This window comes from Podarcis liolepis, assembly GCF_965112155.1.
Source record: "Podarcis liolepis genome assembly, chromosome: 1".
Lineage (NCBI taxonomy): Eukaryota > Metazoa > Chordata > Lepidosauria > Squamata > Lacertidae > Podarcis > Podarcis liolepis.
Window position 1 is genome coordinate 23,372,890 of NC_139554.1, and position 23,772 is coordinate 23,396,661.

The 23,772-nt window shown below is 41.8% G+C and overlaps 2 protein-coding genes across 4 annotated transcripts in view; both read left to right on the top strand.

Annotated features, from left to right (window-relative positions):
- Positions 1–2,572, top strand: part of CCDC88C (coiled-coil domain containing 88C) — a 103,819-nt gene extending 101,247 nt beyond the window's left edge. For all 3 annotated transcript variants that reach the window (XM_083500632.1, XM_083500631.1, XM_083500633.1), the window contains one exon: positions 54–2,572. In XM_083500632.1, coding sequence (XP_083356758.1) covers positions 54–1,067 — 1,014 coding nt within the window. In that variant the 3' untranslated portion in view covers positions 1,068–2,572. The remainder of the gene's footprint in view (positions 1–53) is intronic.
- A 2,658-nt stretch (positions 2,573–5,230) lies between these two features.
- GPR68 (G protein-coupled receptor 68) lies at positions 5,231–21,970 on the top strand. Its single transcript, XM_083503264.1, has 2 exons — positions 5,231–5,520; positions 20,224–21,970. Exon 2 carries the CDS (start codon positions 20,335–20,337, stop codon positions 21,436–21,438), a length of 1,104 nt encoding a protein of 367 aa, XP_083359390.1. The 5' UTR covers positions 5,231–5,520; positions 20,224–20,334; the 3' UTR covers positions 21,439–21,970.
- Positions 21,971–23,772: the final 1,802 nt, after the last annotated feature.

The window sequence follows — 23,772 nt, forward strand, 5'->3', positions numbered from 1 at the left end:
TCAGATAGTGATTTTATTAGCTGCATGTTCATTCAGTTTCTTTGTTTTCTCAGGACGCATCCAGCAGAGACGACTTCCTGAGTGACTATTTCAGAAAAGCAAATGAGCCTCCATCTATTGGAAGTCAACTTTCTCAGGCAAATAGGAAGGAGGCAGCCAAGATGCCCACCATCTACGTCACACCAACCGTAAAGATGTCTGGTGCTAATGAAGACGGAAGGCTAGCCAAGCCAGGCCACTATGTCAAACCAAACCTTCGTCCAACAGAATCTGAGTTTGCAGCAAACTCCAACAATTCCTGCAAGCTCCCTCCTGCATCTCAGAGGGGTTCGAGGCAGGTGGCACAGTCTTCTCAGCAGGGCAGTAACATGAGCAAGCAGAGCACATCGTTGAACCGTGCATTTAGCTTGGCTTCCGCAGACCTCCTCAGAGCCACTGGTCCAGAGGCATACAGACGCTATGACAGCCTTCCAAAGCCTGTGACTGCCGATCTCCAGCTGGGCAAGGACTCAGATATCCAGACCTCTCCACTTCCTGTAGCGGGAGGCTCCCAGGTCTTGCTGAGAGAGAGGCCGCAGTCTGCAAAGGTGGCGGGTTCTCTGCAGAGCGTTAATTCTCGCTGTCGGCAGCTTGATGTCAGGCGGCTCTCTCTTGCGCCTCCAAAAGATGAGAAGTCACTCTTGTTCCCCCCGTTTTCTTCCTCCCCAACCACTTCCAAGGATGACCTGAACTCTCAGCCACAGGAGCAAGCCAAGCCAGGTTTGGAGCAGCACTGCTCCCCTCCACAATTTGCTGTTTCTAAGATCAAATCCAAGCCGGTGCTGCGGTCTGGGGAGGTGGCCACAGTGACTCCTGTCAGAGTTGTCTCTGGCAGCACGGAAGGGAGCAGCCCCCAGGGGCCGAGCCCGAGTGAGGCCTCTCTTACCAAAGGTCGATCCCCAGAAAATAAAATTCCAGCAGGAGGCACTGAAGAAGCAAACAGAGGGGGCAGCTCCAAGAACCCTCCATCATCACCAGATTCTCATGCTGATCAGCAGACTGTTTGGTATGAATATGGCTGTGTGTGATGCCCTTACCTTCCTCCCCTCACCCCCCAAAAGAGATGTACAATATGTGCTTCACTACTGAAAATTTGGTGGCGTCAGGAGTGATGGTGTCTCTAAATTCAGAGCCACCTGCCAGATGTCTTAACTCTCTTTTAGATGCTACCGTACAGCCTTGCTTGGCCTGACGCCTTCCAGGTGTTTTGGACTACCGGCTCCCATCATTCCTTGCCAGCCTCAGTGGCCAGGGATGATGGGATTTGTAATCCAAAATAATCTGGAGGGCACTGGGTTGGGGAAAGCGAGTGTAATGGAACGAAATGCATTGGTGTACCCTCGAGGTGAAAGATTGAATTGCCAAATGCAGCTGCTGCTCTTGTGCCTAGATGACTATGTGGACAGATCAAGTGTCTCTATTTCTTCCTGCTCTCCCTCAAACCCAGAAATTAAGCTGAACTCCTGGAAGCACAGAGTGCTTGCAGTGTTGCTTCCCTTTAACTCTCCTGCTGGCCCTGTTGCTCTTAATTAATTGGAAAACTGCATATTTGTGTGTCTTTGCCTACTGAGTTCAAGCCTTAATAAAACATCGCCCGATAAAACAGGCACCTCCCTCCTATTTTAAAATGGCAGGCAATTTTTACTAAGCTGTTAAGTCTCTTATTTGGTCTGGGTTGGAGCAGCTGCTGTTTTAAAAACGAGGTGACTAAAACGTAGAGGTCTCTGTCTCAACCCTTCCCTCTGATGGCTGTCACAGTACATTAGGAGGCCTGTTCAATGTCCTGGGGTTGTGTGTTGTTGTTTTTACTGCACCTGCATTGTGGTGCAGTGGAGGTGCTGCCTTTTTTATATATATGGCTAACGTTTTATGAAAAACACTGGAACGGACGCACTGTTCTTGTGGGGTAACAGTGACTCCATGCACTAGACTGATGTGTTCACTACTGCAAATGTTATATTTCTGCGTGGCTCTGCTGGGAGCCACGGGGAAATGAACAGATACTGCAATTCTGCTTTCCTCCTAATGTGTACAGTTGCTTGTATCATAAATGATACGTAGCAGATTCTTTCGATGACTTTATGACTGCTGCAATCTTCAGGCTATTTTTTCCACCGGAGCCAGTCATTTTAAGTAGTTGATATTTTCAGGCCCAGATTCTAACACTGTTAACTGGAACTGTGTAGAAACCAAAACACATTTCTATGCACATGAAATAAATGCTTTTTTATTAAATCATATTTATGCCCAGCTGAAAGACTTTTACATTTCGGGAGCTTCATTGAGTGCTTATGTATATCTTGAGTGTTTTGTGTGTTTCTGCTGTTTTTTCTTGTAAAGATGCTTCCCCTCCCTTTCTGTGTGTGACAGATTACCTTACAACAGAATTGTAAAAGTTCTCCTGATTTGTGATTTACTATAGTGAGAGAACACACAAATCTGTAACAATTGCACATAACCGGTGACTAGTGTGTAGCGGATCATATTGTAAGAAGAGTGAGATTGTTTATAATAAAGCTTTTTTTAAAATACACATTTCTGTCAATGTCTCTCCGGAGGATTGCATTAACAGCCATTCCAAAAAGAAAAAAAGGGGAGAAAGGTGATGGTTGACAAGTTGTAATTTTCATTCCCTCATATTAATATTTATAGAAAGGCTTCCCACATTTGCCTCCAGACAGGGTCCTCCAACTTCTTCTCTAGGGTATAATTCTCAAATACAGTTTTAATAATAAATTCATAGTACTTTTAATAAAAGGTTCCCATACATGCATTAGACCTGTTCTTTGACAGGTACTAAATTTTTGTGAATTATCTCTTAATCTTTTGGCTTTATTTTTTGTCTCTTGAAGCTTGTTTACATAATTCAGCCTTTCCACAGCTGTTATTAACTTAACTAGTCTATCTGCAGGGTTCTGTACAATTCTCTGGGTGGGCTCTGTCCACAGGTCTGCTGCAGGATTCCTCTTATATCAAAGAGAAGGGAAGGAATGGAATGGAAGAAACGGAGTTGTACTTATTAATGGGGATGTTCACAGTTAATTAACTGTGCCTGACTTTGATATAAAATGCTCCACTCAGCTGCTAAGAGTCAGGCACTTGTGAAGCTGTTAGAAATACTCAAACCCATTGAAATCATTGTGGACTTCAGTTCATTACAGTGGCTCTACTCTGAGTCTTACTAACGGTGGATATCGCCTAGTAACTTAAACAAGGCTACCCAGTGAATTTCACGGCTGTAGCATCTCGTAAGCCTTCCTATTGCTGGTTGCATTGTCTTATTGTTGAACTAATCAACTATTAGCCATCAATAGGAACCCAATCCAACTCCTCTGCGCACACAAACGTCCCTCCCATAAACACAGCTCTACTCTCATGGCAACTTATGAGTAGAAGAAGGAGGGTCAGCCAAAGTGGACAGACAGGGAGGAGCGGATGTGGTAGGGGACTGAACTAGATTAAAAACTCACAAATTATAAGCTATTAGTCATAAAGTTGCTCAATACATTGGAATATCAGACATACAAAGAACTGCAAGCAAAGAATCCATATTTCATGTTCCAAAATACCATTTCAGCACAGACGAGGAGAGGAGACAGCAATTTAATGGGGGAATGTCTTATATTATAATGGTCCTTCTCCAAAGTTGGGCAAGTGGGCATCTGCTCTGGAGGTTTTCCCAACCCCCTGGTGCAGATTTTCAGGAGCTGCATGTGGAAGGAAAGATGGGGAAGTGTGTTGCATCAGGAGAACTGCAACGTTTGTGGAGGGAACCCAGCAGTTTACACATAGTAATACACAAATTATAAGCTATTAGTCATAACATTAGGACCTCTTTCTACTCCTCTGACACATTGCATAGGTCTGGGGATATTATAAGCTCCCTCCCCACTCCCGATCCCACCCACTACAAGTCTCTCCAACTGTCCAGCAAAGCGGGAGGAGCCAGGAGCAATCCATCCATCCTCTTGGCCTTACAAGTAAGATGGGTTTAAGGTGAAGAAAATCGTAATCTGTGAATTTAAAATATATTGCTAAATGGGGGCCAATTTTGTGGTCTGAAGCAAATATTGATAAGAAGTCAGTATTTTAATAGCCACATTTTTCTCCCTGGAAATTGTTGCATGTTTTAGATGAAGCTTTTTCCTTTTCTCTCCCTGCCATTTTTTTTGTGTGCCGTCGTACAACTGTTTTCCCCCTTGATTGTATTAACAACCTTATCAATAGAAACAGCAGTTGGCAAGCTTTCTGGTTATTAAATTAAGGTCTGTGTGTACTGTCTGTGAATAAAAAAGGCAAAACAATATTCCCATGTTATTTAAAGGTGATGATATAAATATTTTAAATAAATGACTGGGATGCAAAAGAGATATTGCAGAATTACAAAATGTGTACAAATCATAACTAAAATTCTGAAGGGGATAGAAGTCCCTGCTGTGGGGAAACTTAACACATTTGATCCTGGGGTATGAGCTGGAGGTATATGAGGCCAGTAGCTTTCTGAAGCTAAGCAGCTCTGTGTCTGGATAGGTGAATGACTCTGTGGGAACCACATGTTAGGTGTCATAGAATGATTTGGAGAGTTGGAAGGGACCATAAAAATAATCTAGTCCAGCCCCCTGCAATGCAGGAATATTTCACCCAATGTTGGGCTTGAACCCACAACCCTGAGCTGAAGAGTCAGACGCCCTACCCACTAAGCTATCCCTCAGGTCATAACAGAAGAAAGGAAGGGTAGAAATGTAAAGGGGGCAGGATTTGGGCTTTTAATAACTATGATTAAGAAAAAAGAACACTAATACCCAGTGAAACGCCTATAAAGTTGCACCCATGCTGTAGAGAACAGTGAATGTAGATAACTTCTGCCCCCCTCCGAGAAAACTGGAACTCTGTGCCATTAAATCGGAAGCATTTCCTCACATAACACACAATTTATGGAAGATGTGTAAAAAGATTAGGCACATTAATGGGGGATATGGTCTCCCCACACATGTCAGTTGTGTCCTTGGTTAGAGCTTCAGCTTCAGAGGCAGCCTGCCCCTGTCGACCAAATGCCAGGGAGGAACAGCGAGAAAGGTCTCGCCTGCAGGCTTCCCAGGGGCACGTTGGCCCCTGTGAGAAACAGGAACCTGAACTCCATGGGCCTTCAGTCTGATCCCGTGAGAGCTCCTCTTGTGCTCTCCATAATGACAAGAACGGATAATTATTGTTGCCTCTGCTTTATATACGGTACATTATAAAATGAATTTTTTTATATAAAAAAACTACACCAAAAGAAGACACCAAAAATCTCAATGACAAGAGCAGCAGCTAAGCTGCTCCTCCTCCTCCGTTTCAGTCTCACTGACAGCTTAGCTCTGAGCTGGGAAGAGGTGAGTCAGACAAGAGCTGCAGTCCAAGCAAGAGAGACAGAAGCTCCCTGCTGCTGCTCAGGCAGTGAACTTTCACAACTCCCCCTGACAAGAGGGTCCTTTCCTACAGGTGAGCCTTGCCTCTCTCTATGTTAATAAGTAGCTATGAAAATGGGTCAGCAGGAAACCTAGGCAGTATACCTTGTTCTTGTCAATTTATTAAGCCTGTGCACACTTACCTGGGAGTAAGCCACGCTGGAAACTATTGGAACATCCTTCTGGATAGACGTGTAGGATTGTGCTTTAATGCTCTTATATCTGAAAACTTTTTTTAAGGGTTGGGGAAGCGGAGCATCTAAATAGCTGTTCCTGACATTTTAAAGGAAAGAAGTGGCTGTGGTTAAGAGTTCTCTGAAATAACCAAGCTGGTTTGTGACATTCGGTGAGGATGAATAAAGTACTTAAATAGCTTGTAAGAAAAGATGTAACTGGTTTTCTTATCTTGATCTGGTTGTAGCATGTTAATTTACCTGGGATATGGCTCAGTGGGACTTATTTACAAGTAGATATGCATAGGATTGTATTGTAAAAAAACTCATTTAGAAGATGAATGTATGTACGAACTTCAAAAGAGCACTTGCTATCAATGTTACCTGCTGTTTTATATCCTGAGGAAAAGACAAGTTTGCTAACTAACTCCAGGATAGTGACTAAACCGCTTTATTGGAAATAGGCTCTAAAACATTAGGCATGCGAAAAGCCTTACAGAAATATAGTTTTTCATCTGCTCCCAGGTCTTGTCTCTAGAGCTCCCCAGCTTTCTGTAAAACCAGGACTAGAATTCTAGTGAACTGGAACACATAAAACACAGACCAGACAGATTCCTTAACTTTACGGCAGACAGGGGTGCCAAACTGCTTTGAAAAATCAGGAACTGAGAAATATGCACAACGCCCCATCCCTGACTTTTGGGATAGCTGTCTGGGCCTGTGAACTGGTGTGCCTTACTCCCCAAGGTGTCAGTTCCCAATTCCACCACCATTCTTCCCACTGTCGGTCACTTAAGGAGTATGGAAAGAGAGCTGTAACTGGGGAAACCTTGAAGAAACCGCTCCCCTCAAATAAACAAGAGCAGGGGCAGCAAAATTAATTTTTGCCTAAGGCAGCAATTATAGCCCTGACTTCAGTCATTCCTTCCATCCAGCATAATATTATTGGTCTATGGAGCTGGTGCCATATCTCAAAACACATAGACTCATCACCAAAGAAGCCATTTTTAATTTTTTGGCCACAAGTTAATCCCGAGAAACCTTGAGATTGGGTGTTGGTTTCTCTATTTCGAGCAGCAGCACAATTTTTATTTGCTGCTCATTTTAAACTCATGCTTTGTCGCCTTCAGCATTGCCATGTCTGGCCCAATATGTGCTCAAGTCTCTGAGCCATATTTGTGGGATTTCACTGCATGGGAAACACCCTTCCCCACACAGCTTACCAAAACCTCTTTCCCCTTTCCAGTCAGAGTCCTCTTTCAGTCCAATTTCCACCACAACACCCTCAATGAGAGACTTGGAGGCGTTTATTTATTTGCCCTTTGTTCCATCAAGCTGAGAATAGACCTTGGCCAGCTCAATACTATAAGCTTTTGCCTGTTGTCTCCCCGGTTCAAAATTACTATTGTTTCTCTCTCCTTTAGCTCCCGTCCAAGGGCTGTTCCAGATGTGACACATTTCCTCAAGGAAAAAATAATTGCGTGTCAGAAATATTGTGCAAACAGCCCGTGGGCCTAATTGCGTGAGAAGATTTTTTGCCCTTCTATTTTTGCCACACTTAGGTATACTGTGGGGACCAGGCAACAGTAAAATGTGGCCTCTCAAGTAAATGTGTTTGCAGCAGGATGTATGTAGATGCACGTATGTCAGGTTAAATGAGCTCACTTTGGGGTGGGGGGGCAGGGGAAGAAGCAGCATTGGTGACAGACTCCTTCCATGACTTACATACATGCGTGTAGGGGAGCCCCGGGTGCACAGCTGTATGTACAGAGGGTTCTCTGGGACCCCAATTCCCATCGGCATGGATGATGGTCAGGGATGATGGGCCCCACAATCCAACAACAGAGAGTCACAGGTTCCCCAGCTCTGCGCCAGCTTTCCTCAACCTTCAGTCTTCAGATAGTCTTGGATTGCAAACCTCCATCTTCCTCAGCCTGCAAGGGCAACAGTCAGAGACAAAGGAAACTGGAGTCTAAAAACATTTGAGAACCCAGGCCGTTGTGTGTAATTGGGAACCCTTTATCTGCTGGGGTCTCAATCGTTTGTAGGGAGTCCTCTCTGCATACAACTTTACAAGCAGGGGCCTGCTCCTGCTCCTGTTTCAATAAATGGAGGACAAGTCCAGCATCACAATGTCCACTGTTCTTGCCACTACATCGCCCCAATGCGCAATCGTTTCATACAGGAGTTAAGTGAAGAGTTTTGTCACCTCAGGAGGCAATATTTGCTTTCTAGGAGCAGCATGGGAAGAGCTCCTGGTGGCAGTTTGGATATTAATGTATTTGATAAGGTAGGTGACTCGTGTTAGAGTCTCTAGGCCTCAGTTGTGTTTTTTTATTAAAATAAACAGTTGAGTTCCATCCGTAAGTAGCAGTGTCTGTATTTACTAAGAGTCTGAGGACCCTTCTGGCTGTTGTACAGAAGCCGTAAGGGCTATTAGCTTCTTCATTAGTGCGGGTGAGACATCAGGTTAAAACTCTGCTGCTGCAGAGGGATTTTGGAATAAAAGACTATCAGCTGTGCATATTCCCTAGCTGATTCTTACTGTAGTGACTACTGCTAATGGGTTTTGCAGTATTGTTGGGTGTGCTGCATTTTTAAAACTGTATTGTTTTGGTATTAAGTCACCTTGTGGAAAGGTGTGGTATTCGTATCCTTAAAAAAAAGGCCTTCTTGATGGCCATCTTCAAATATCTGAAGGGCTGTCACATGGAGGAGGATTTTCTTCTGCTCTGGAGGGTAGGACTCAAACCAATGGCTTCAAGTTGCAAGAAAGGAGATTCTGACTAAACATTCGGAAAAACTTTCTGACTGTAAGAGCTGTTCAGCAGTGGAACAGACTTCCTCGAGAGGTGGTGGACTCTCCTTCCTTGAAGGTTTTTAGCCAGAGGTTGGAAGTCCATCTGTCATGGATTTATTAGCTGAGATTCCTGCATTTCAGGAAGTCGGACCCTTTGGCTCCCTTCCAACTCTAAGATTCTATGATTCTGCTACACAAAAGTGCTTTTATGTATAAAATCTGAAATTTTATATTGTCTGCTGAATTAGAGGCAATAGATAGGGAAGGTCCCATGGGCTGTACTGAGGAATTTTGTTCTTCTTATGAATACTGGAACAGTTTAAGCATTTAAAAAAATACATTAAATTAAAATAAATTTAAAGATACTAGTTTTGATGGGCCAAACTGACCAGCCAAGTACTCTCTTTCCCCTCCAACCACAGAGAGCTTGAGCCAGATATCTGGTGCAGAGTCCTACCTAAAAATGCCTGGAGGAGAAATACTACTGCCATAGTGTTAGACCACCCTTGGATCAAATGGTACACCAAGCAGGCATGTCTTTGGTCCTCCTCAGTCTGATCACTTTTTGAATAACTTGATTTTTAAAAATTGCATCCTGAGCCCGTTTCATTATCTTTGCACAATTTGTGGGCATGGTTTTACGCTTTCATCTAAGACAATAAATTTGAACACCTATGAATATGATTGCAATCAGTGTTGCACTATTCCCCATTAAATCAGAATCAGAACCGTTTCAAAAAGAATGCCGTGCTGGCCACATACAAGTCAAGATGAACTATTTGCATTACGGGTTTCAGCTGTTGAATGGACTGTTGAGTAGATAATCTGTGATAGGAACCCCAAGGCCAGCACTAGGCTGCCTACGCCTAAATCCAGCCCAGCTAGGAGGAATGGCAAGTTCAGAAAAAAGTGTCCTCAAGATGGCTAGAGCTCTGGGTCTGTACATAGATGGAGTCAGTTATCTCTTGTGAGAACCTATACAGCCAAGAATGGGAGTTACAATGCAGGCCTAGATTTCCATTATTGGCTATGTACTGCCGCAGCTTAGCTTTCTCAACACAATCCCAGACACATCCTTTCAATTGACCAGACACATCTCCAATTAGTGACTAAAAATATGTTGCAACGTTAGAATACAAATGTGAATGTTTTTATGAGCAGCAGACATCAACCTTTTCCGATCCAAAACCTATCCTTATTTCAAACTGCAACACTGGAACCATTAAACAACCCCCCCCCCCCAAAAATACCATCTCTCTGGGTTGTTGTTTTTTACTTTAGGTTACTGTACGTGATGGAAGTGCAGGTTCCTTTATCCGTAATAGTGGCAAAGAAAAATAAATTTTAGTCAGTGGAACTTGGCATGAAGGGTCAAAGCAGGACCTATTTTCTTCAGAACTATTAAGAAACACACACAAAATTGCCAATTTTTAACATGGGTCTAGGAGGGCAATGCAGGGAATTATAGGCCAGTTGCCTTAATTATAGAAAAAAATGGTGGAAAACATTATTACATATAAACCCAGCACCCTCATACCTAGTATTGCTCAGAAATTCTAAGAAATCAAAACGTCAGTGCAGTTTGAAACCAGCAGTTAAAATCAACGCTTAATCTCAGGAACCATCATGCAAAATTTGGTTACGATCTCTTAAGAGGTGTCTGAATGCATAAAAAACAGACAAGCAGCTTTCCAGAATTTATAGTAAATTATTAAATGTGCAAGTCTTACTGAAGAAGAATCAACATGGCTTCCGCGAAGGTAGGTTCTGCCTTGCCAGCCTTTCAGAGTTCTTGGACTGTGTCAATAACCATGTGGAGAGAGGGGTGATCTGATAGACCAGTAATGAGAAACCTGTGCCCTTCCAGATGTTGTTGGACTCTGCATGGCCAGTGGTCAGGGATTAAGGGAGTTGTGGCCCAGCAACTTCTAGAGGACCAAAGGTTCCCCCATCCCTGTAGTAGCTGACATTGTGTACTTAGACTTCCAAAAAGCTTTGGACAAAATCTCTCATCAAAAGCTCCAGCAAACCTAGCGCAGTCCAGGTGAGGTCACAGCTGGTACATCATATGCCTCTATTGACAGAAGTAGTCAGGGTAGTGACAGCTTTCAAGTTGAGACTGAAGATTAAAGGGTCACATCCTGATAATACAGACATGATGCATGATCCAACTCAACTCAAACTGAGGAGCACAGAATGAGGATAAATTACCTGTTGATATGAAATGAAAGTTGGTCACCCTATGATTTCCCTTCCTCGCAGTATTTTCATTTTTACCCCCTTATTCTATTCAAAACAAACCATGCCCACCATTCTGTGTACTTTCATGTAACTCTTCGGCTATTTAGCAGTTGTTATGAATGGAAGCCCAGTCAACTGTTTCAGTAGCCTTTTATATCTGAATTTGCTCTTCTCTGGAAATGCTGCCTCCAATAGTTCTGTATGTCTGTTGTGGGTGTTGTGATGTACTTTTAGGTTTCCTGCTGCCCTTCATCTGAGCTTTGCTAACTGCCATTTTGCAACAGACCCTTAAAGGTGAATCAGACAGGCTAGGACCAGTCAGGAAAATAATTAGTCATCTACGTTTGTTCTTTTAAGGAACAAACGTCGGGTGACACAAGGCCGGCACAAGCATGCTTGTGTCAGAAGCATACCTAAATATCTCATTAAAAATGTAATAGAACTCTGGGACATTTTGTTGCTGTCCAGCAACTCAAAGCGTGGCTGCTGTCTGCGCCTTGTCCTATCGAGGGCAACGCAATGACAGTCTTCCAAAGTCCTCTGTCCCCAGTGTGGCTCTGGAAAGTGGTTAGCTGTATTAAAAGAGGTTGCTGCAAGGTGTACAGACTGTGCTGTTGGAGAACAGGTCCTGCTTCTTATGAGAGGCCAGATAATCAAATGCCTTTTAGAAAGAAGGGGGGAAAGATGAGCAGGAGTGTAACACAGAGATGTACAAAATTAAGCATGGTGTAGAGAAAGTGGATTGAGAGATGTTTTTCCCCTCTCACAGTGCTAGAACCTGGGGGTTGTCCAATGGGCGGCTTCCAACATACAAAAACATAATAAAACATTAAATATTAAAAAAAAAACTTCCCTAAACAGGACTGCCTTCAGATGTCTTACAAAGGCTGTATAGTTATTTATCTCCTTGGCTTGGGGGTTGCATAACACCATACCCTCCAACATTCTCCAATGAAAATAGAGATGTCCCTTCCAACATTTCTCTGATGAAAATAAGGGGACGTTCTAAGGAAAAGCGGAACATTCCAGGATCAAATCAGAAACCAGGACTTCTGTAATTCTGGGACTGTCTCTGGAAAATAGGGACACTTGGAGAGTCTGGACATGTCCATATTTAGGGCACCATATCTAATTCTGATTGACCTGTATCAGAACAGTTACCTTAGAGCTGGGAAAGGTAAGCCAAAGGACGATTAATTCCCAACATATATTTGGATGGTAAAGTTCATTTTAGGTGATAGTGTTCAAAACGTCTGGATTCAGCAGCACCTTTTCAGTCTAACTGACTTTTAATACAGCATCAATGTTCCTAAGTTACACCCTGAGGAGCAATTTCCTTTTGGTGAAAGGCTTCTGTATGTGGGGCTTTTATCAGGAGGGGAAAATGATCTTCATCATTGGATGTTTGTTTATGAACATAATCTCTTTTCTCGGATGATTTACCGTAGCGCTTGTGCAGGTTGACTGAGCTGCTGATAATTGGGAAGGAGGGAGAACCACATCCTACCAGATGAAAAATCAAGCAGATTTTTTGAATTTCTTAAGCTCTTTAATGATGTTAATCTTATGTTCTTATCTGATTTGGGGGAGGCACTGTACCTCTTTGAGACATTAAATCTTAAGCCCAGAGGAGATTGCTTGTGTTTGTGCATTCTTGATTCTAAAATACTGCTCTAGCAAAGTTACCGGGTTGTGTGGCATAGTATGCGTATGCTTTCGATGCCTCAGAGAAAAGTGACTAAAAGCAGCAATGGGAACAAGAATGGAGGAGCTTATGTGGGCAAACAATGTGGGCAGGGAGGTTGCAGGATTGCTTCTAACTGCTGGGCATTTGAAAGCCCTTTTGTTGCTTATTTCATTTATGCCACAGAACAAACACACATCATCATCATCATTATTTTTTATTTGTATGCCGACTTTCCACAGTTAAAAAAACAATGCTCAAGGCAGCTTACAGCATAACAAGATTTACATAATTACAAAAGTCAAACAATAAATAAACCACATCAAAAAAATATACAACCAAATGGGAAACAATTTCCACATAAATCAAAATCTAAAACTAAGAATACAGCATTAATATCACAGTTTAAAATGACATAGGTAAAAAATAACAGCAATTTAAACAAAAAACCAAACCAAAACAAAACGGAGCCCTCTCTGCCCAGCAGCACACACACACACACTCACAGAGCAAACCAGAGATATTTCCAAATTATGCAGACTTTCTATAGAGATATAATTGCCACTCCCAGCTCAAGCTCTGAGATGTTTAAAGGATGACTCACAGACCCAGCCAGCTGGCAGGTGTCAGTGCTGAAGGCCCCTGGTACCTAACGAGATGCCAAGTGTTGGAGGTCTTCGATGATCAATGTGGTAGACTACGCCCCTCTTTCCTGCCTGGCAGTAATAGAAGCAGCGGGGTGGGAGGAGAGAACCTTTTGGTCCATTTCTTCCATGACTGCGAATCCAGGGGGGTCAGTTGTGGCAAAGACTAAGTAGGCTGCCAAGTAGACGAAGCATGCTCCCTCCCCTAACCTGCAATGAGAGGCAAATATTTACAAGGGGAAGCAGAGATGGCATCCAGCTTACCTGTCCCTCCCCAGAGTCCAAATTACTTGCTTTTCCCTCTCAAATCCCAGTCACACACACATGAACCAAGTAACTAGGCATGTGAGAGGTTGGGATAACCCTGAGAATTTTCACACAAATACACCCAAGACCATAGCTGTCAACGTCCCCCTTTTTTTAAGGGAAATTCCATTATTCCGAATAGGATTCCTCGCAAGAAAAGGAAAAAGTTGACAGCTGTGCCCAAGACCCCAACAGTCAGATGTTATCATATTTATTAAGAATGGGTTTTTAAAAAAAAGAAAGAAAGAAAAGACGGAAGAGCACAAACGGAAGACGTAGAAAGTAGCTTCTAGAAAATAACAAAAACAACCTTTTAGTTCATGTTTCTGCTAATATAGCTACTTTGCAAACAGGTTTCTGGACTGCTGTTTTCTCCCACCCAATTACTGTTTTAATATCTCTCACTTCCTATTGCATAAAGCCCCATCTGAACTAAGAGGGTTTATTGTCTTTCTTTGCCTGTGACCCAACACCAGTTTCATACCACCAACAGCTGACTAGCTAGCATCAAAGGTAAAAATGCCATTTCCCCCAATAAACTAAGTGTGTGGCCTTGGGGAAGCCACTTGGAACAGTTTCAGTTCCTCCTCTGTAAAATGGGGAAAATAGCAACATGCTCTTCCGAAGTTGTTGTGTGAGCAAACACAGTCACAATTGTGTCAAACACTGAGAGCTAAAATACATACCTCTTACGCAGCTGCAATCTTGGTCTTGTTTGTTTAGGCAGAATTGGCGGGCAGCATTCACTTAAAGAGCTTTTTCTGGTTTTGTTTGCTAGCTATATTTGGACTTAATCCATGGTTCACATTACAAATTGCCAGCAGTATTACATCTGTTGGTGCAGAATTGAACTGAGAGGAAATGATTTGGTTAAACACAATAGCATCTGGATCTGGAGGAAACAGACTAAAGGGAACTCCCATTAAATACTTCGTTTTCACAGGACACGATAAAAATGGACTCAAATTATTTCCATTTGACTGTAGGCAGGTTGCCTAATGACCAGTCTTCTTTTCTGCAGGTAATTTTCCTTTGACTACCTCCCAGAGCAGATCAGATCAGAAGAATATTTATTTGCATCAGCCGCTAGCCATAGCAATAAAACAAAATACAATGTACTGAAGATAGAGGTAAAAATATCCTGGAGGTTTACATCAATAATCAAATAATGGATCTTATTCTAATTGCCCCTGCTATTTTTTCTACAGTTTTTGCTGTCTCCTGGTTATCTTGAGCTACCTCCCATATTAGCCAGTGTATTGTAGCTTCTTCTTCAAAACAGCAGTGGATCCTTCCAGAATACCTCAGGAGCTCTTCTCAAGATGGCACCATAACAAAATAGGGGCCTTCACATTTAGGCACCTTGGAAGTGCTGGGTCACACAAGTGGCACCACCAAACGGATCTAACATGATTGAGAGTCTGGGCTCTGCACTGTCAACATCCATAAACAAAACTGCACACCCAAAAACATTTCAATATGCTTTTAGTTGTTGATGGTGGTCTGCAGTTCTAAGACTGTCTCAAGGCAAATCTAAAAAAATGTAGTATAAACACTGACAACTGGGAAACACTGGCCTGTGAGCGCTCCAGTTGGAGAACAGCCTTTACCAAAGGTGTCATGGGCTTTGAAGACACTCGAATTCAGGATGCAAGGGAGAAACATGCTAGGAGGAAGGCACACTTGGCAAATCCACACCATGATCAACTTCCACCCCGAAACCAATGTCCCCACTGTGGAAGGACGTGTGGATCCAAAATTGGCCTCCACAGTCACTTACGGACTCATTGTTAAAAGCGTGTTTATGGAAGACAATCTTACTCGGCTACGAGTGATCACCAAAGAAGAAGCAATTCTAACATTCTTACTCCTACTGTGTTTTTGTCACCCTGGTGTGGACAGGGATGCAATGCTGCTATCTTATTTTATTTTAAAAAGACTCAAATATATACATAGAAGTTGTAAGGTGGAAATGAAGGAATAACATGTTTGTGTGATTTTTGCGTTAAAACTTTTGATGAAGACCCAAACACGATGTAAGATAAATTCATTTTTAAAAACCCTGCAGCAATGGATTTAGTTGCTGCTTACTCTTACCTTTCTGTCTCAATATACAAAAAAAGACCTTCCTAATCTTACACAGTTTGTGAAGTTTTGCAACCCTTTGGTTGTGCATTATTCAAGCTGCTTAGCCTTAAATGAATTTGATGTGAGGTAACTTGTTGACGATTATCTCTTTGCTGAGGTGGTTCAGTGCTTGTTGGCATGCACCCAGTTCTCTTTTTAGTTGGTTTCCTGTTTAGCATTGGTTATTTAATTGCATGTTAGGAGCACAACATCCAGCCTTTGAAGCTATGCCTAGTAACGTTCAGGTTCAGGGTTTATTGTTTTCTAAAAGAAAACTTTATTTTCTTTGGATTTTAAAGATTTGTTAATTCTCATGGGTGTGTGTGTGTGTGTGTGTGTCTGAAAATAATCACTAAAAAAATTAGGAAGATTTATACTATAGTCAATAGTATCTATGATGTCATATTTCTGGTCCTGACTCCTTGTACAGTATATCTTATCTGACAGTGACAGGTCGAAGGCTATTTTGCATGGCAAAATGAAGACTCTTCAAAGTCCAACGCCAACCAGAACACATACTGCCTATCCAATAGGAGAGCAAGCTTTTACTACAGTTGCACTAAATATTATCCAAGTTCAATATTTGTTTGTAGAGTAGCAATTTTAATGCAAGCAAGTAAGTCATGGGGGGGGGGGGTGGAGACACTCATACAATATGCTGCATTCTCTGTGTCACTTTCTTCTTCTTTGTCCTCACTGCCATTTGCTTCATTTGCCATGTAATTCTTTGGTGATCCTCATTATTTTGTTTTAGCTGTATTCGCAAACTGTCCATTCAACACAGTTCATAACAGTAGGGAAAGATTGGAAACAGGAAATATGAATGGAGTCGCAGTGCGGTATTGTTGGGCTATACCCCAAGTCTGCTTTATACATTCTGAGAAGTTGCATGCAAAAATACTGCCCTACCATTCACAGTCAGAATTGTCATATAAATGGTATGATACCTGGAAAAGGAAGCTGAACAGACAAGGGAAATTCCAAGTGCAAACAGTTCAGTCTCTTAGTAGATGTAATGAGTAATATAACATTTTGGGGGGATGACTAATTAGCCTCTTGTTTATGTTTCATTTAATCATTGCAGTAGTGTTTAAAGTCATCGTTTTCAGATTAGTTTAATGAAACACACACAGTTATGTAATTATTTTGAAATATGTTGGGGTCAATTTCAACGCCAAAGGATGTAGTTCCTATTCATGGAAGCCACCATGAAACTTAGATTTTTTTCTCTCTTTAGGAAACTGGAACCTGGAACAGGGAAAGCAGAGGAGGGCTCCTCCTTTCCTTCACATGCTCTGGTCTTTTTCTTTCCAGGAACAAGCCATGGCTGGCAATACTGGACACTTTGATTCCAATCAAGAAAACATTTGTCAAAGCTGTCCCATTGAAACCAATGGAACTTAGGTTCTTTGCTACTAACCTAAGTCCAACTGCTTTAAAAACGACTCACTCAGAATAACCTAAATTATAGCTATTGACTATCAATTCATCCCTTTCCATAGGTGGGAAAACCTCTACAAGTCATACCCATGACTAAAGTTGTAACATGAGAATGCTTTAGATACACTTTTTCTTCACCTTATTCACATGTAGCACTTAACCAAACCATGGCTTAGCAAGAATGAGCAAACATGCAGGTACCTAGATTGAAAATAATGGCTATTTTGCCGGTTATGCACTGATATGACTTAGTGTTATGGGTTCATGATTTGCCTCCCTCTAAACTTTGGTTGCAATTTGTTATTTGCTGGTAGCGAGACAAACCATGAGCCTAGGTAGTGTTCTGGGTAGTGCACCAGCAGCAGGAGAAGAGGAGGAGGAGAGTGGTTGTGATTTTTGCTCTGGGTACTTGCTGGCTTGCTTCTTCTTGCTGAGTTATAATATGACATAGTGTTGCAGAAAAGGCCTCTCCGAGTCCAGAATAGCAAGATCAGAAGTAGTGGTGAAATATACTCGGAGTCGAGAGTGGATTTCATGCTCTTTATTCAGCTCATAGTGGTGAGGAGGAATGGAAGTTCCCCCACAATATCTGCTTTATATACATTATTTACACAATGGGCTGCACGTGATTGGCTAATTCCAGGATTCTCCTGTAGGCCAATCAGGTTGTGGATTCACTTCCACCTGGAGCTGGATTGGGTGACTCCTGTGGACCAATCATACTGCTGCATTGTTTGAGGACCGATCAGACTGCTGCATTTTGGATCCTATTCAACTCAGTACATATAAAGTGGTATATTTTAATTGCAAAAGTCAGCCATGGAATGGTGATGCCTCCCTTAATTACCGTACTCTCAGAGTAGGGACATGGGTGGTGGATAGGTACCTTTCTGGCTCAACCCCAGAGTCATCCGCAACTGGACCTAATGGTCAGGGGTCCCTTTACCTTTACCTTTTTACTCTCAGACTCACTTTGGAATATTGTTCAAAAAGTTGGATTTGGGTCTGGATTATTTTTTGAAAGTGTACAATTTATGCCATGGATTGGTTGTGACCCTAGGAAGTCAACGTTTTCCCATTTTGGTTCCCCACCTGAAGAAACGGGGAAAATTGTGACTTGACTCAGTTTCAGATCAGGCAGGAACATTAAGAAGCTGAAAAGCACAAGCAAAAAGTAGTATATGACTGAGAATTGCCAGTAATATTTGCCCTAATCAGGTTTCCAAAATACAGTGGTACCTCAGGTTAAGTACTTAATTCATTCCGGAGGTCCGTTCTTAACCTGAAACTGTTCTTAACCTGAAGCACCACTTTAGCTAATAGGGCCTCCTGCTGCCGCCGCGCCACCGGAGCACGATTTCTGTTCTTATCCTGGGTTAGCGGAGTCTGTAACCTGAAGCGTCTGTAACCTGAAGCGTATATAACCCGAGGTACCACTGTACACAATGATAGTCAAATGCAGCAGAAGAACAGAGTTGCATACATTTTCCTCGCCGCTGTGCACTGATGCTCTAGCAACGCTTGTCAGGGTTCACATTCATAGGGACAGCATACATGTGTTTAGCAGAATGAATGCCCTCAACCTGTGAACAGTTACTGAGGAGCTGCATACAGTGTGATGGCAGATAATATTAAGTAAGCATGATCCCACTTCCCTCCTTCACATGGCTATTGTAGCTTATTTTTCAGTGTGCTTTAATAGGGGTGATGGTTAGGTTACAGAATGGTTATGGGGCTTATAGAGCAATCCTATGCATGTTTACTGAGAAGCAAGCCCCACTGTGCTCAGTTGACCTTTACTCCTGGGTAAATGTGCCGGTGTTTATAAATGCACTAGTCAGAACATGGTACAGAAGTGAGAATTATTATTGTGACATGAAGCTAGCAGAATATTAGAGAAGTCAGTCTGATTTGGAGGTATCCTAGTATTAGATTGTGCTTGAATATTATTCCGATGAAGATGCTGTGTAACACTCCCTTACTCTTAATGGTCATTTCCTGACACTGGAACACTGAAAAGACTGAGCTTATCTTCCTGCTTGCCAGTGTGTTAAACAATGGATGCAGCCTCCTACAGAGAAATGACATTGTTCAGTATTTTTGCATCCCTTTGAACCAACACATTTGCACCCAAGTTTGTTTCTACAAAGGCAGATCTAAGGATGCTACAAGCTGCCTTTTATTGGCTGAATGTTCAAAGACAGCAGTTGAATATATCAGTACTGCAATCATTTGACAGGAAGGTAAAGAGAGGAATTTATTCCTAACTTCAGGGGACTTCTATATCAGTGGTAGCCAGGATGCAAAGTACACAGGGATCCACAGACTCTAGGGGCCCCGCCAAACGCAGAAATTGTATTGGATTTTCATAGAAGGGAATTTTGTTGTATAATAAAATCGGTTCTGTTTTTCCCCTCTGACATTAACTTTAATATTATAACATTTATAACATGCATTTTTGGTGCAAGCTGTAGCCATGGACATGCTATGTGATCTGATTGTGAATTTGGGGTGACCCAGTGCAAAAATCCTGAGGATCCGTGTGGATCCGTGCTTTGTAACCATGTTTGAAGTGGGGAGGGAAGGAAAAGCACTCAAGGGACAAGGAACACGCGTGGGGTGGGTGGAGAAGGATGCTGTTAATAATGCAGAAGAGGGGTATAAAAGGAGAAGGCTCTTATAAGAGGAGTGGGGAGGAGAGAGAGACAGAGAGCCTGCTTGAAAAAACTTGGCTGCTATTTAGCGAGTGGGGAGGAGAGAGAGACAGAGAGCCTGCTTGAAAAATCTTTGCTGCTATTTAGCAAGTGGGGAAGAGAGAGAGAGACAGAGAGCCTGCTTGAAAAATCTTTGCTGCTATTTAGCGAGTGGGGAGGAGAGAGGGACAGAGAGCCTGCTTGCTTTAAAGGAGCCAACCGGACAGGAGCCGCTTACACACGAGTGTAAGCGGCTCCTCTCCTCTCCTCTCCTCTCCCGCTTTGCTCCTTTAAAGCAAGCAGGCTCTCTGTCTCTCTCTCCTCCTCACTCAGCGGGTCTTCTCCCACTTTGCTGTTTCAAAGCGAGCCACGGAGGAGGGAAGGAAGGGGAACCATGGATCCTCTGCTCACGACTGCAGCAGATCCCCCCGCCACCCGTGGGCATTCGCTCCATAACATGCACAGACATTTCCCCTTACTTTCTAGGAGGAAAAAAGTGAGTGTTATGGTGCGAAAAATACGGTATTTAATGTGGTAGAATTACAAATGTTTATGAACAATATTCAAGGTATTATTGTTGGTGCATTTCATTAGAAGAATGTTACTGTGCTTTGTTTCCCCCCATGCAGGTGTTCACAAATACTGACACTGGTATGAAGAAAATGTAGAAAGAATGAAATGACAGACGATTAAAATTATGCCTGCCTTGCTGGGGCTTACGTGGTCACTCTTTGCAGAAGATGGATAACTTTTCCGAGGACATCGCAAACGACAATAATACTCTGAATTGCACCATTGATCACACCATACACCAGACATTATCACCTGTGATATATGTCCTTGTCTTTGTAGTAGGACTCCCAGCCAACTGTCTCTCGTTGTACTATGCCTACTTGCAGGTGAAGGTCAATAATGAGTTGGGGATCTACCTTTGCAATTTGACCATAGCAGATCTGCTTTACATCTTCTCCCTGCCCTTTTGGCTCCAGTATGTTTTGCAGCATGACAACTGGACCTATGATGAACTCTTATGCAAAATCTGTGGCATTGTCTTGTATGAAAATATTTACATCAGTGTCGCCTTCCTCTGCTGCATCTCAATTGACCGTTACCTGGCTGTGGTGCATCCTTTTCGCTGCCATCAGTTTCGGACAGTGAAGGCTGCCGTGGTGGTGAGCATTGCCATCTGGACCAAGGAAATTCTGACCTCCTGCCTTCTTTTTACGCACGGTGAAGTGACTAAGGACTCGGAGAGCCATGTGGTGTGCTTTGAGCATTATCCCATCAAAACGTGGGAACACAACATCAATTATTACCGTTTCACGGCTGGTTTCCTATTTCCCTTTTGTCTGCTCATTTTCTCCTACTATGGCATTCTGCGAGTTGTCCGCAAGAGCCATGGCACTCAGAAGAAGAAGAAGATTCAAATCATACGTCTGGTGTTGAGCACAATTATCATTTTCTTGGTGTGCTTCGGACCATATCATGTTCTATTGCTGATACGCAGCATCTTTGAAAACAGCTGTGAATTTGCTGCCAGCATCTTTAACTTGTACCACATTACACTTTTGTTGACTACTTTTAATTGCGTTGCAGACCCAATATTGTACTGCTTTTCAAGTGAGAGTACCTATCAGTATTTTGCAAAATTAGGAGACACTTGTTTAAAGTGCCTAAGATGTATACAGACAGAAACCAAGGAATCCTACGCAATGAGTACTCCAGAAACTGTAAAAAAAATCCGGGAGCAGGCTGAGCTGGACCCAGAGTTGTTAACTAAGTTACATGCTCGTGAAGTGGAAGAAACATATATCAGCACTTTACCAAAGGAAGGAGTGATCTAACGTCTCTGTACATTTGCTCACTTCCCTTTTTGGAGTTTAGATGTATAGGAATTATTATATATTGCAAAGAGGGACAATAGTTCAAAAAGGCAATCAACTGCACTATGCTGATATTCTTTTTTTTGTGTAACATAGTTTTCATTCATTTTCAGCTTTAATATGTTTTGGTTGCATTGAGATATACCTTTGTTAACATCAGAGCATATGATATGCAACAATTTCATAAAATTAAAACAATAAACACTCAGATAAGCATTTCTGAATATATTAACAAAGTTGTGTCTAAGGGTATATACCAAAATTATTACAATTATTACAGATATGATATGATTTATAGTAACATGTATTGCTTAGATTGATGACCACAAGGTATTTTGTATCAATAACAATTAAAATTTATAGGATAGGGCAGGGAGGAGAGAAGGTGTGAGGGGGGAAGTACTTAATGCACACCAGACTGTGCTGTAAACTATGGGTACCACGTGCTTCATTATTTGTGTAGCCAATAAAATCATACCAGACTACATAAAAATTGTTGTATTTCATTTTGAACCCTTGCTACTTTTAATTTTTGTGTCAGCTTTTCCATAGTTAATAACTGTAATGATTTCCATTTCCTGGCAACAGTTGTTCAGGCAGTGGTTAAATTATGTTTTCTTTGTTTCTAATTCGCAACATATAATGACTATACAAGTTGAGAGGATCCAGTTCTGGGGTCATGAGGACTGTCTGACTTGTAATCAAATATATTTCTGTAAATACATTTCTCCAGAACCTTTCTATTTTTTGACACTCCCACCACATGTGCTATGTCCCTATAGTGGGGCATCCTCCCCAACACATGGGAGAACTGTTTGGTTTTATATAGGCTAGGTGTCTAGGTGTTAAGTACTAGATGCACACAATTTTAAGGGCTCTTTTCTGATCGTTGCCAATGTGTATGGTGTTTTTATCTATAGTCTGTTCTGTGTCAGTGGGTCCCTAAGTTCTAAACAACCATTTTGGTTTCCCTATGCTGATATTCTTCATTCTACTTGGGGAATTCCTTAGTTCCTTTAAAGTCATTTAGAGCTTTACTCTAGAGCAGGCTAATTATACAAAGTGACTAATCATACATCCTATGCATATTGCTGACTCAGTCCTGTAAAATATTCTATCTGAGGACAGGACTTGTGGAAATAAATGTATTAGTGTTCCGGTATTGTTTTAAGAAATCTGAATGTAGCGAAGCATTATTTAACAGATGACCAAAGCATGATATTCGAACGATCATTTAGTTTAAGAGGTGGAATATAATCACTTTTAAAGTGCAACCTGTATATGGGATGTCTTGTCTATCAATCTATGCATTAAAAAAGTTCTGAAATGGTTCATATCGCTACTCTTAAATGGGGGAAATGAGCAGCTAAATCATTGCATTAATGCAGCAAGAGAAAGGCCCTTAATCCTTTTTTTTTTTTTGCAAACCATGGAAAAAGTTAGTATGTTGATCTGAATTAGTATAATTCTTTATTCATAAAAGCATACCGGAAAGAATTCATACAGAAATCTGTTTCCATAAAGGTTACCCATACCCACTGAGTTTCACAACTGATTGTGGACAATTAAACATATTTTAAGGACTCCCAAACAAGCTGAAGAACTGTTTGTAAATTCTGAGTCACAACTGAAATGCTACAGCTGTGGATTCCGGCTCTTAAACCATGCTTAGATGAGGATTATTGGGATTTCTATAACTAAAGCAGTAAGAATAGTGCATATTGTATGAGATTTTAAAGTGGCAATTAACAAAAAGCAGCGAGAAACCCAATGAAGAAAGTCAAGTTGTATATTGTTGCAAACAAAAACCATAGGGTCCAGGTGCTGGAATTAATATTTGGCAAGACAAAATCTTGATGAAATATGCTAGAACCGATTGCCAAAACAAAATGTATTCTAGCCCAGAAGAGGATTAATTTTGTTTAGCTTAACACTCAGTGTATTTTATAGTTCTGTGTAGCGAATTTTTACTTTGAGCCAAGAATCTAAACTGCACAGTTATCTCATGGTCACTATTTTGTTGTGTTTGGGTTGGTTTCCTTTGCGGTGTGGGCTAACATTTTTTGAATGCAATATTGCTGAGCAGGGCCATATACAACTCATGCTTACTGTCAGCTGCTGACATGGAAATGAGCAAGACAGTATAAGACATAAGCATGACTTGAATAAAAGTGACTGAACCCATTTGTTGGGATTGCTACTTTATGACTGTGTTATCTTAAAGCAAGAGGACACAGCAAAATGTAGTTATCCAGAAAAAGGTTCAGTACCGAAGTGCATTCCTAATGCTCAGGA